The sequence below is a fragment of the Oncorhynchus keta genome, chromosome 12 (assembly GCF_023373465.1).
Source record: "Oncorhynchus keta strain PuntledgeMale-10-30-2019 chromosome 12, Oket_V2, whole genome shotgun sequence".
NCBI lineage: Eukaryota > Metazoa > Chordata > Actinopteri > Salmoniformes > Salmonidae > Oncorhynchus > Oncorhynchus keta.
In genome coordinates, this window is record NC_068432.1 from 39,945,829 (window position 1) to 39,957,830 (window position 12,002).

At 42.9% G+C, this 12,002-nt stretch overlaps 1 protein-coding gene across 1 annotated transcript in view; it reads right to left on the reverse strand.

The window, feature by feature from the left end:
• The window catches only part of LOC118372713 (stearoyl-CoA desaturase 5-like), a 19,931-nt gene continuing 7,929 nt past the window's right edge, over positions 1–12,002 (reverse strand). Inside the window, exons 3-6 of the mRNA XM_052458731.1 lie at positions 4,246–4,359; positions 1,296–1,501; positions 460–692; positions 1–224 (exon numbers count right to left, since the gene is read on the reverse strand). Of these exons, the coding sequence (XP_052314691.1) occupies positions 1–224; positions 460–692; positions 1,296–1,501; positions 4,246–4,359 (777 nt within the window). The remainder of the gene's footprint in view (positions 225–459; positions 693–1,295; positions 1,502–4,245; positions 4,360–12,002) is intronic.

Here is a 12,002-nt window from a genome sequence, read left to right on the forward strand (position 1 = left end):
TCATGTTTCTTTCTCTTGTCTAGTGTTGACTGCCCCGTAGCTCCCACCCCCTGTCCTTAGTTTCCTGGCCTGTATTATTTCCACGGATGCCTTCTTGCCGTTACTGGCCAGGCCCATCCAGCACATGAGATTCATGAAGCATGTGGTGGGGTTGAAACGCAGCCGGAACTCACTGGCAGAGTAGTCAAAGGGGAATGTGTGGTGAAAGTTATGGAAACCTTCACCTAGGGGGATGTGGATGGGGGATGGGTAGGGAGTGGAAGTACAAATGTTAGATGCATTCTTTTGCATACAATTCCAATCATTTCAATCCATTAATTTGAATCTTACAATATCCGACAATACAAAGTAGAATCACTAAAGGAGGGACCATAGATATAACAACATTATGAGACACTACAGTAGAATAAATTGTTTATGAGTTAATAACATGTTATAACAGGTCATAGCCAGACTCACCGATAGCTCCGAAGGTGACCCAGTGGTTCTCCCGGGGGCTGATGTTCTGGTCGTACGGTCGGTTCCCGTACATGTGGGCGGCGCTGTTCACCAGCCAGGTGACATTGAGCGAGACGGTGTAAAGCAAGATGGACGCCAGGAAGTAGGAGTTCCACGGTGTCTCGCCCCAGAAGTACCAGGGAACCATGGTGGGAACCAGGAAGCACATTATCAGGACCGTGGTCTTATAGTACCTGGGATAGAATAGTGTCAAAAGAAAGGTAGAGGAGAAGAGAGGAGAGGGAATAGAAGAAAGGAGAGTCGATGGAAGACAGGAGAGGAGAAGAGCAGAGATGAGCGGAGAGGAGAATATCTTATAGGGCTTATCCAGAGTAATTTATGACTTACAGAAGTGATCATCAAGCAGATTCAGCCATGGGACGATTTTTTCTTGAGCGGATAATTAGGGGACCGGAACATAATTACAAATAATTTGTAGACTGCAAATTGTCCAGAAGAAGCCCAAACAAATTTTAAGTTTGACTAAAACATAATAATTTCAAACCTAGATTACATTTGTATACGATCACGTCATGTCACTCTATTATGCGTGGGAAAACTTGGAAACAGATTTCTTAAAGGAAAATGACCTGGTGATTTTTTTTACAGTCTTATGTCCAACAATGAAAATTCTACAAAAAACAACAACATTGGGGGGCCAAATAAAACCACCCGTGGGCCAGTTGGGGAACCCTGACTTACAGGAAGACAAGTGCAAAGCTAGGGTGTTGTTGTGTTCTGATCAATCAAACAGGGCTAGAGCTAGGGGTCAATGTGAAATGGGGCAGTGGACCCACTTTCTATGAAACTGGACGACGGGATCAGCCAAGAGGTCAGTAACGTCCAGCTTCTTTCCCTTCTCGATGACATCACAGTGTTTACGCACAAACAGCCAGCCAATGTGAGCAAAGAAGAAGCCTCGTGTTGCATTGTGGGGGTCTGCATCTGTCTCTGAGAACTTGTGGTGCACACGGTGGTCTCTCGCCCACTCATAGATGTCATTCTTTGGAGGAGAGAGGAGGAAAAAGATGTGTGGAAATGTGTGAAGTGAACTTTTTGAATCCTGCATTCAGGCAAATTTTCCATAAAGAGGACAGTCTCTCACAGTGCACCTTGGTAGTCATGACAACACTACTATTCTTTCTGTCCAGCAGACCCCCCACAGCAGCCATCGTCTCCCTGCGTTAGATGGCTCTATTGCTTTGTCATAATTAGAAACCAGTGATGTAATATAGTTCAGGTCCTAGGACGAGACTGAGAGCACAGTGGTCAGCAACTTAATTAGAATCATTAACCTGAAACTCAAATCAAATGGAGTCATAGGTTCCAGAGGGGAGTTTTGTCTATAGTTGTTGTTTTACAGGATTAGCCATAGTAGTATGGTGCCCCTGGAGCAAATGATGGTTAAGTACCTTGCTCAAGGGCACATCGACAGATTTTTCACCTTGTCGGCTCAGGTATTCGAACCCACAACCTTTCGGTTACTGGCCCAACACTCTAACCACTAGGCTACCTGCCGCCTCTCAGAGACATTTTGGAAGAAATAGCTTTTGATTTGTAGAAGTAAAAGTAAATAATTAATATCCACCTGTTTCTTTTATGTCTTTTATGTGTCTGAAAGGGCAGAAAGACCAGCAATACTACATTGAAGCTGTATCTTCATCCCTGTGCTTTATGAAGGTTCTCTATAATGATTCTGTCACGACTCCCACCGAAGGTGGCTCCCCTGCCTGTTCGGGAGGTGCTCGGCGGTCGTCGTCACCGGTTTACTAGCCGCCACCGATCCCTTTTCCCTTTTCTGTTTGTTTTGTTTTATTAGTTGCACCTGTGTCCTATTATGTTTTCCTGATGGGCGTCCCTTATTTAAGGCTAGCAAACCCGCCCTTGTTTTGTGCGGGATTATTCTAGTGTTACTTGTTGTGTTGTTGGGTGTGTTCATGCTCCGGATCTGGTACCCTGTGTTTTAGGTTGGTCCGTATTTTCGCGCCCTGTGTTTGGGCATTGTATTTTGGTGCCACATTAAAGTGCACTTCTCCCTTGGAACTCTCTGCGCCTGATTCCTACCTCACACACCTAGTCTATCGTGACAGATTCGACTTGCCCAAAACAGTGGCGGCTAATTAAAATTAAAATTCCCACCTGGACTAATTAACAAATATCTTCAGAGGTTGTCAACAACTGAGGGAGAGAGGGATGGAGGACACGTGAACAGCTGAGGGAGAGAGGGATGGAGGACACCTGAACAGCTGAGGGAGAGAGGGATGGAGGACACTTGAACAGCTGAGGGAGAGAGGGATGGAGGACACTTGAACAGCTGAGGGAGAGAGGGATGGAGGACACTTCAACAGCTGAGGGAGAGAGGGATGGAGGACACTTCAACAGCTGAGGGAGAGAGGGATGGAGGACACTTCAACAGCTGAGGGAGAGAGGGATGGAGGACACTTCAACAGCTGAGGGAGAGAGGGATGGAGGACACTTCAACAGCTGAGGGAGAGAGGGATGGAGGACACTTCAACAGCTGAGGGAGAGAGGGATGGAGGACACCTGAACAGCTGAGGGAGAGAGGGATGGAGGACACCTGAACAGCTGAGGGAGAGAGGGATGGAGGACACTTCAACAGCTGAGGGAGAGAGGGATGGAGGACACCTGAACAGCTGAGGGAGAGAGGGATGGAGGACACTTCAACAGCTGAGGGAGAGAGGGATGGAGGACACCTGAACAGCTGAGGGAGAGAGGGATGGAGGACACTTCAACAGCTGAGGGAGAGAGGGATGGAGGACACTTCAACAGCTGAGGGAGAGAGGGATGGAGGACACTTCAACAGCTGAGGGAGAGAGGGATGGAGGACACTTCAACAGCTGAGGGAGAGAGGGATGGAGGACACCTGAACAGCTGAGGGAGAGAGGGATGGAGGACACTTCAACAGCTGAGGGAGAGAGGGATGGAGGACACTTCAACAGCTGAGGGAGAGAGGGATGGAGGACACCTGAACAGCTGAGGGAGAGAGGGATGGAGGACACCTGAACAGCTGAGGGAGAGAGGGATGGAGGACACTTCAACAGCTGAGGGAGAGAGGGATGGAGGACACTTCAACAGCTGAGGGAGAGAGGGATGGAGGACACTTCAACAGCTGAGGGAGAGAGGGATGGAGGACACCTGAACAGCTGAGGGAGAGAGGGATGGAGGACACCTGAACAGCTGAGGGAGAGAGGGATGGAGGACACTTCAACAGCTGAGGGAGAGAGGGATGGAGGACACTTCAACAGCTGAGGGAGAGAGGGATGGAGGACACCTGAACAGCTGAGGGAGAGAGGGATGGAGGACACCTGAACAGCTGAGGGAGAGAGGGATGGAGGACACTTCAACAGCTGAGGGAGAGAGGGATGGAGGACACCTGAACAGCTGAGGGAGAGAGGGATGGAGGACACTTGAACAGCTGAGGGAGAGAGGGATGGAGGACACTTCAACAGCTGAGGGAGAGAGGGATGGAGGACACTTCAACAGCTGAGGGAGAGAGGGATGGAGGACACTTGAGAAAAGAGGAAGAGTAGAATAAAGGAGGAGAGGTACTTCGACAGTATTTGATTTGGAAAACAATGGTTGATTAAGCCGATAAACCCTGTTGTTACATCCTGTTGTTATGGTTGGATGCTGAAGGGTTGCTGGGTTGCTGCTGTAGTTTTATCATTGTATGCATTCATCACTTAATGTGAATAAGAAATAATAAGAAAATGAACTTGAACTAACCTGGAAGGACATGGAGTTGGCGGCTGCGAGGAAGACTTTGAGAGGGAGCTTGGCTCTGTAGGAGCGGTGGCTCCACAGCCGATGGACCCCTGCTGTCACGATGAAACACACAGGCTGTAACGATGAAACACACAGGCTGTAACACACACACCAGAAAACACAACAGAGCCATTTAAAAACCGAAAGGGTGAATACCAGCTTGTTACACACCAGAGGAAACAATATATAAATATTCCAAAACATGGTTATGTATACAAGGCACTAAATTAATACTGAAAAAAAGCACGGCTAACGAATACACTTTTTTGCCTAAATAAAAAGCCTTATGTTTTGGGCAAGTCGAACACTACACGTCACTGAGTAATTTTCGAGCATGGGGTTGGCTGCATCATGGTATGTGTATGCTTGACATCGGCAAAGACTGGGGAGTTTTTCAGGAGGAAAAGAAACAGGATGGAGCTAAACACAGGCAAAATCCTAGAGGATAACCTGCTTCAGTCTGCTTTACACCAGACACTGGGAGAGGTATTCACCTTTCAGAAAGACAACAACCTACAACAAATCTACACTCAATTCAGATTGACAGTGTTTAATAGTCACATGTACAGGGATGCATGTGTGATTGCAGGGTACAGTAAACATCTTAGGCTCTGAGCCCGAACATGCAGGACTAAGTTAAATAAAACAATTCAAATGTTCATTAAAAAACAACAATAGAAATAGCAGTATACACAGTACATAAGACAGTGAATCCTCCTCATTACATTTTTTAAAATAAAATCTCCTTGAAAATTTATGGCAAGACTTGAAAATGGCCGTCTAGCCATGATCCCCAACACTTTGACAGAGCTTTTTTACGTAACACAATTTTTCCTTAACTTCTTAAAGCATTGTTGGTTAAGGCCTTGTAAGTAAGCATTTCACTGTGAGGTCTACCTACACCTGTTGTATTCGGCGCATGTAACAAAAAAAATTACATTTGATTTGATTTGAATAATTTAGAAAATAATAATTGAGCAAACATTGCACAATCCAGGGGAGCAAAACACTTAGAGACTTACCCAGAAAGACTCAGCTGTGATCGCTGTCAAAGACTTACCCAGAAAGACTCAGCTGTGATCGCTGTCAAAGACTTACCCAGAAAGACTCAGCTGTGATCGCTGTCAAAGACTTACCCAGAAAGACTCAGCTGTGATCGCTGTCAAAGACTTACCCAGAAAGACTCAGCTGTGATCGCTGTCAAAGACTTACCCAGAAAGACTCAGCTGTGATCGCTGTCAAAGACTTACCCAGAAAGACTCAGCTGTGATCGCTGTCAAAGACTTACCCAGAAAGACTCAGCTGTGATCGCTGTCAAAGACTTACCCAGAAAGACTCAGCTGTGATCGCTGTCAAAGACTTACCCAGAAAGACTCAGCTGTGATCGCTGTCAAAGACTTACCCAGAAAGACTCAGCTGTGATCGCTGTCAAAGACTTACCCAGAAAGACTCAGCTGTGATCGCTGTCAAAGACTTACCCAGAAAGACTCAGCTGTGATCGCTGTCAAAGACTTACCCAGAAAGACTCAGCTGTGATCGCTGTCAAAGACTTACCCAGAAAGACTCAGCTGTGATCGCTGTCAAAGACTTACCCAGAAAGACTCAGCTGTGATCGCTGTCAAAGACTTACCCAGAAAGACTCAGCTGTGATCGCTGTCAAAGACTTACCCAGAAAGACTCAGCTGTGATCGCTGTCAAAGACTTACCCAGAAAGACTCAGCTGTGATGGCTGTCAAAGACTTACCCAGAAAGACTCAGCTGTGATGGCTGTCAAAGACTTACCCAGAAAGACTCAGCTGTGATGGCTGTCAAAGACTTACCCAGAAAGACTCAGCTGTGATCGCTGTCAAAGACTTACCCAGAAAGACTCAGCTGTGATCGCTGTCAAAGACTTACCCAGAAAGACTCAGCTGTGATCGCTGTCAAAGACTTCCCCAGAAAGACTCAGCTGTGATCGCTGTCAAAGACTTACCCAGAAAGACTCAGCTGTGATCGCTGTCAAAGACTTCCCCAGAAAGACTCAGCTGTGATCGCTGTCAAAGACTTCCCCAGAAAGACTCAGCTGTGATCGCTGTCAAAGACTTCCCCAGAAAGACTCAGCTGTGATCGCTGTCAAAGACTTCCCCAGAAAGACTCAGCTGTGATCGCTGTCAAAGACTTCCCCAGAAAGACTCAGCTGTGATCGCTGTCAAAGACTTCCCCAGAAAGACTCAGCTGTGATCGCTGTCAAAGACTTCCCCAGAAAGACTCAGCTGTGATCGCTGTCAAAGACTTCCCCAGAAAGACTCAGCTGTGATCGCTGTCAAAGACTTCCCCAGAAAGACTCAGCTGTGATCGCTGTCAAAGACTTACCCAGAAAGACTCAGCTGTGATCGCTGTCAAAGACTTACCCAGAAAGAATCAGCTGTGATCGCTGTCAAAGACTTACCCAGAAAGAATCAGCTGTGATCGCTGTCAAAGGTGATTCTAACATATATTGACTCGGGAGGAATATTATTGTTTAATTTTACATCCGCTTTAATATTGCAAAGTATTGTGTACATTACTAACAAAAAAATATATTTGTAACACTTTGTAACACAATAACATGTGAAGAAATCCAAGGATGTCACGCCCTGACCATAGATATACTTTTTTATTCTCTATTTTGGTTAGGTCGGGGTGTGACTAGGGGGGGTGTACTTAATCTAGGTTGTTTATGTCTATGTTGGCCTGGTATGGTTCCCAATCAGAGGCAGCTGTTTGTCGTTGTCTCTTATTGGGGATCCTATTTAGGCAGCCATTTCCCCACTGTGTTTTGTGGGATCTTGTTTTTGTGTTGTTGCCTGTGAGCACTCCGGAACGTCACGCTTCATTTGTTCTTTGTTTTTGTGCGTTTCATTAAAAATACATGTGGAACCCATTTCGCGCTGCACTTTGGTCTGAGTATGCTTACGACGATCGTGACAAAGGGGGGTGGGGGGTAGACTTTCTATTTTTTATTTTTTTTAATTTTACCTTTATTTAACTAGGCAAGATCAGTTAAGAACAAATTCTTATTTTCAATGACGGCCTAGGAACAGTGGGTTAACTGCCTGTTCAGGAGCAGAACGACAGATTTGTACCTTGTCAGCTCAGGGGTTTGAACTTGCAACCTTCCGGTTACTAGTCCAACGCTCTAACAATTAGGCTACGCTGCCGCCCCACTGAGCACTGTATATATATATATATATATTGAACAAAAATATACATGCAACAATTTCAAAGATTTTACAGAGTTACAGTTCATATGAGGAAATCAATCAACTGAAAAAAATGTATTAGGACCTAATCTATGGATTTCACGACTGGGAATCCAGATATGCATCTGTTGGTCACAGATACCTTACAAAAACGGGCCTCACAATGGGCCTCAGGATCTCTTCACGGTATTTCTGTGCATTCAAATTGCCATCAATAAAATGCAATTGTGTTCATTGTTTGTAGTTTATGCCTGTCCACACCATAACCCCACCTCCACCATGGGGCATTCTGTTCACAATGTTGACATCAGCAAACCTCTTGCCCACACAACGCTATACATGTGGTCTGTGGTTGTAAGGCCAGTTGTATATGTACTGACAAATTCTCTAAAACGACATTAGAGTCAGTTTATGGTAGAGAAATTAACAATCAATTATCTGGCAACAGCTCTGGTGGACATTCCTGCAGTCAGCATGTCAATTGCACACTCCCTCAAAACTTGAGACATCTGTGGCATTGTGTTGTGTGACAAAACTGCACATTTTTGAGTGATCTTTCATTGTCCCCAGCACAAGGTGCACTTGTGTAATGATCATGCTGCTTAATCAGCATTTTGATATGCCACACCTGTCAAGTGGAAGGATTATCATGGCAAAGGAGCAGTGCTTACTAACATGGATGTAACCAAATTTGTTCACCAAATTTGAGAAATACAATTTTTGTGCGTATGTAACATTTCTGGGATCTTTGATTTCATCTCATGAAACATGAGACCAACACATTACATGTTGTGTTTATATTTTTGTTCAGTATAGATTAGTCTCACTGAAATTAAATCGCTTTTGCAAGAGAGGCAGGGTCAGCAGTGTATTACATGTTACAGGTGGATACCAGGCTGAGAGTTTAGGCTTAACCAAATATATCTGTAAGGCACACAGGTCACAAAAATAGGTGCTTTTGAATAACGTGGCCATAGATGATTGATAAATGAAGATAGTTCACTCAGGCAGTTTGTCATTGAACAAAAATGGTTGGTTCTGGTCTACTTAAATGGATGTCTTTATAGCAGCTGGGTCTGGTATACTTAGTTAACTGACATTCATTGAACCATAAAAAAAATACAGCAAGTGGAGTGTCTCGCTTCCTCTTCCGTCTCTGATGTGGCCTCATATAGTGGAGGCTATGCAGCTAAAAATAGTGTCCCCTGTGTTCAAACGATGAATTACTAGACTAATGAAAAGGGTTCCACTTGGAAAGCTATGCTGTCTGGTGTCTCATGGAATTGATTCCAGGAACTGTGCATCACTATGACTGACTGACAAACACCCATCCAGAGTGCGACCCAGACAGACACTGCCCATAGAGGGCTGGACAAACTGGGATTGGTTCAGCTTCAACGCTTTCCAGGAAAATAAACAAATGACAGATTATGGTAATCCCTTAATATCTTAATAGTTCAAAATGGGGATGCAGCCAATAATAATATGCTCATTTGGCAGACGATAACACAACTTGATTTTAAATTAGTTTAAATTAGTTCTGGATATTGCCTAACATATATTCATATTTTAGGTAATCAATACACTTCCTCACTTGATCTTTTTAACAGGTTTCATTTAGAAATGCTTATAAAACAAGACCCTGGTTGTATAGCGAGTTCCCCAATTCAGATGCCCGCTGTTTCTGACATGGAGAGTACTTGATGCCATTACACTTTAAAGGCACAATCTGTTCATGCTGTTCAATTGTCATCTGAAAAGCTCTCACAGCAAAAAGAATATACATCAACATATCTACATATTTGTTGACTTGGATGTAACACCTCTTACATGAGAATACCTTTTAGTTATGAAATCATAGGAATTACTGTATCTAAAGCTGATAGTTACAGTGTACCAAAACAAAAAGCTGATAGTTACAGTGTGCCAAAACAAAAAGCTGATCGTTACAGTGTACCAAAACAAAAAGCTGATAGTTACAGTGTAACAAAACAAAAAGCTGATCGTTACAGTGTACCAAAACAAAAAGCTGATAGTTACAGTGTACCAAAACAAAAAGCTGATAGTTACAGTGTACCAAAACAAAAAGCTGATAGTTACAGTGTACCAAAACAAAAAGCTGATAGTTACAGTGTGCCAAAACAAAAAGCTGATAGTTACAGTGTACCAAAACAAAAAGCTGATAGTTACAGTGTACCAAAACAAAAAGCTGATCGTTACAGTGTAACAAAACAAAAAGCTGATAGTTACAGTGTAACAAAACAAAAAGCTGATAGTTACAGTGTACCAAAACAAAAAGCTGATCGTTACAGTGTACCAAAACAAAAAGCTGATAGTTACAGTGTACCAAAACAAAAAGCTGATAGTTACAGTGTACCAAAACAAAAAGCTGATAATTACAGTGTAACAAAACAAAAAGCTGATAATTACAGTGTAACAAAACAAAAAGCTGATAGTTACAGTGTAACAAAACAAAAAGCTGATAGTTACAGTGTACCAAAACAAAAAGCTGATAGTTACAGTGTAACAAAACAAAAAGCTGATAGTTACAGTGTACCAAAACAAAAAGCTGATAATTACAGTGTAACAAAACAAAAAGCTGATAGTTACAGTGTAACAAAACAAAAAGCTGATAGTTACAGTGTAACAAAACAAAAAGCTGATAGTTACAGTGTAACAAAACAAAAAGCTGATAATTACAGTGTAACAAAACAAAAGCTGATAGTTACAGTGTAACAAAACAAAAAGCTGATAGTTACAGTGTAACAAAACAAAAAGCTGATAGTTACAGTGTAACAAAACAAAAAGCTGATAGTTACAGTGTAACAAAACAAAAAGCTGATAGTTACAGTGTAACAAAACAAAAAGCTGATAGTTACAGTGTAACAAAACAAAAAGCTGATAGTTACAGTGTAACAAAACAAAAAGCTGATAGTTACAGTGTAACAAAACAAAAAGCTGATAGTTACAGTGTAACAAAACAAAAAGCTGATCGTTACAGTGTACCAAAACAAAAAGCTGATAGTTACAGTGTAACAAAACAAAAAGCTGATCGTTACAGTGTAACAAAACAAAAAGCTGATCGTTACAGTGTACCAAAACAAAAAGCTGATCGTTACAGTGTACCAAAACAAAAAGCTGATCGTTACAGTGTACCAAAACAAAAAGCTGATCGTTACAGTGTACCAAAACAAAAAGCTGATAGTTACAGTGTACCAAAACAAAAAGCTGATAGTTACAGTGTAACAAAACAAAAAGCTGATAATTACAGTGTAACAAAACAAAAAGCTGATAGTTACAGTGTAACAAAACAAAAAGCTGACAGTTACAGTGTAACAAAACATTATTACGTGATAGCTCCCGTTATAACGTGATAGTTCCCGTTAAAATCAGCTGGTTAATTTTTTTAAAAAGTTGGTTCTTTGATTAAATATGAATCTATAAAACAGAAGCGGAAATGCAACTAACATGCTGTTGGTCATCAGGAATATTGGCAAGCACTTTTTATGATTTTGATTACATTGATTAGTATGATCTGGTCAGGCCCGGTGGCAGACATTTCCGGGCAGTATTTATATAAGGTAGCAGAGCAGAGCTGTCTATTTAAATTCACCTTCACCTTCCATGAAACAGGTACTGTCTGGATTATATCGAAAATCAAATCAAGAGTCGGCTTTCTATTCCGCAACAAAGCCTCCTTCACTCACGCCGCCAAGCTTACCCTAGTAAAACTGACTATCCTACCGATCCTCGACTTCGGCGATGTCATCTACAAAATGGCTTCCAACACTCTACTCAGCAAACTGGATGCAGTCTATCACAGTGCCATCCGTTTTGTCACTAAAGCACCTTATACCACCCACCACTGCGACTTGTATGCTCTAGTCGGCTGGCCCTCGCTACATATTCGTCGCCAGACCCACTGGCTCCAGGTCATCTACAAGTCCATGCTAGGTAAAGCTCCGCCTTATCTCAGTTAACTGGTCACGATGGCAACACCCATCCGTAGCACACGCTCCAGCAGGTGTATCTCTCTGATCATCCCTAAAGCCAACACCTCATTTGGCCGCCTTTCGTTCCAGTACTCTGCTGCCTGTGACTGGAACGAATTGCAAAAATCGCTGAAGTTGGAGACTTTTATCTCCCTCACCAACTTCAAACATCAGCTATCTGAGCAGCTAACCGATCGCTGTTGCTGTACATAGTCTATTGGTAAATAGCCCACCCATTTTCACCTACCTCATTCCCATACTGTTTTTATACTGTTTTTATTTATTTACTTTTCTGCTCTTTTGCACACCAATATCTCTACCTGTACATGACCATCTGATCATTTATCACTCCAGTGCTAATCTGCAAAATTGTAATTATTCGCCTACCTCATGCCTTTTGCACACATTGTATATAGACTCCCCCCTTTTTTCTACTGTGTTATTGACTTGTTAATTGTTTACTCCATGTGTAACTCTGTGTTGTTGTCTGTTCATACTGCTATGC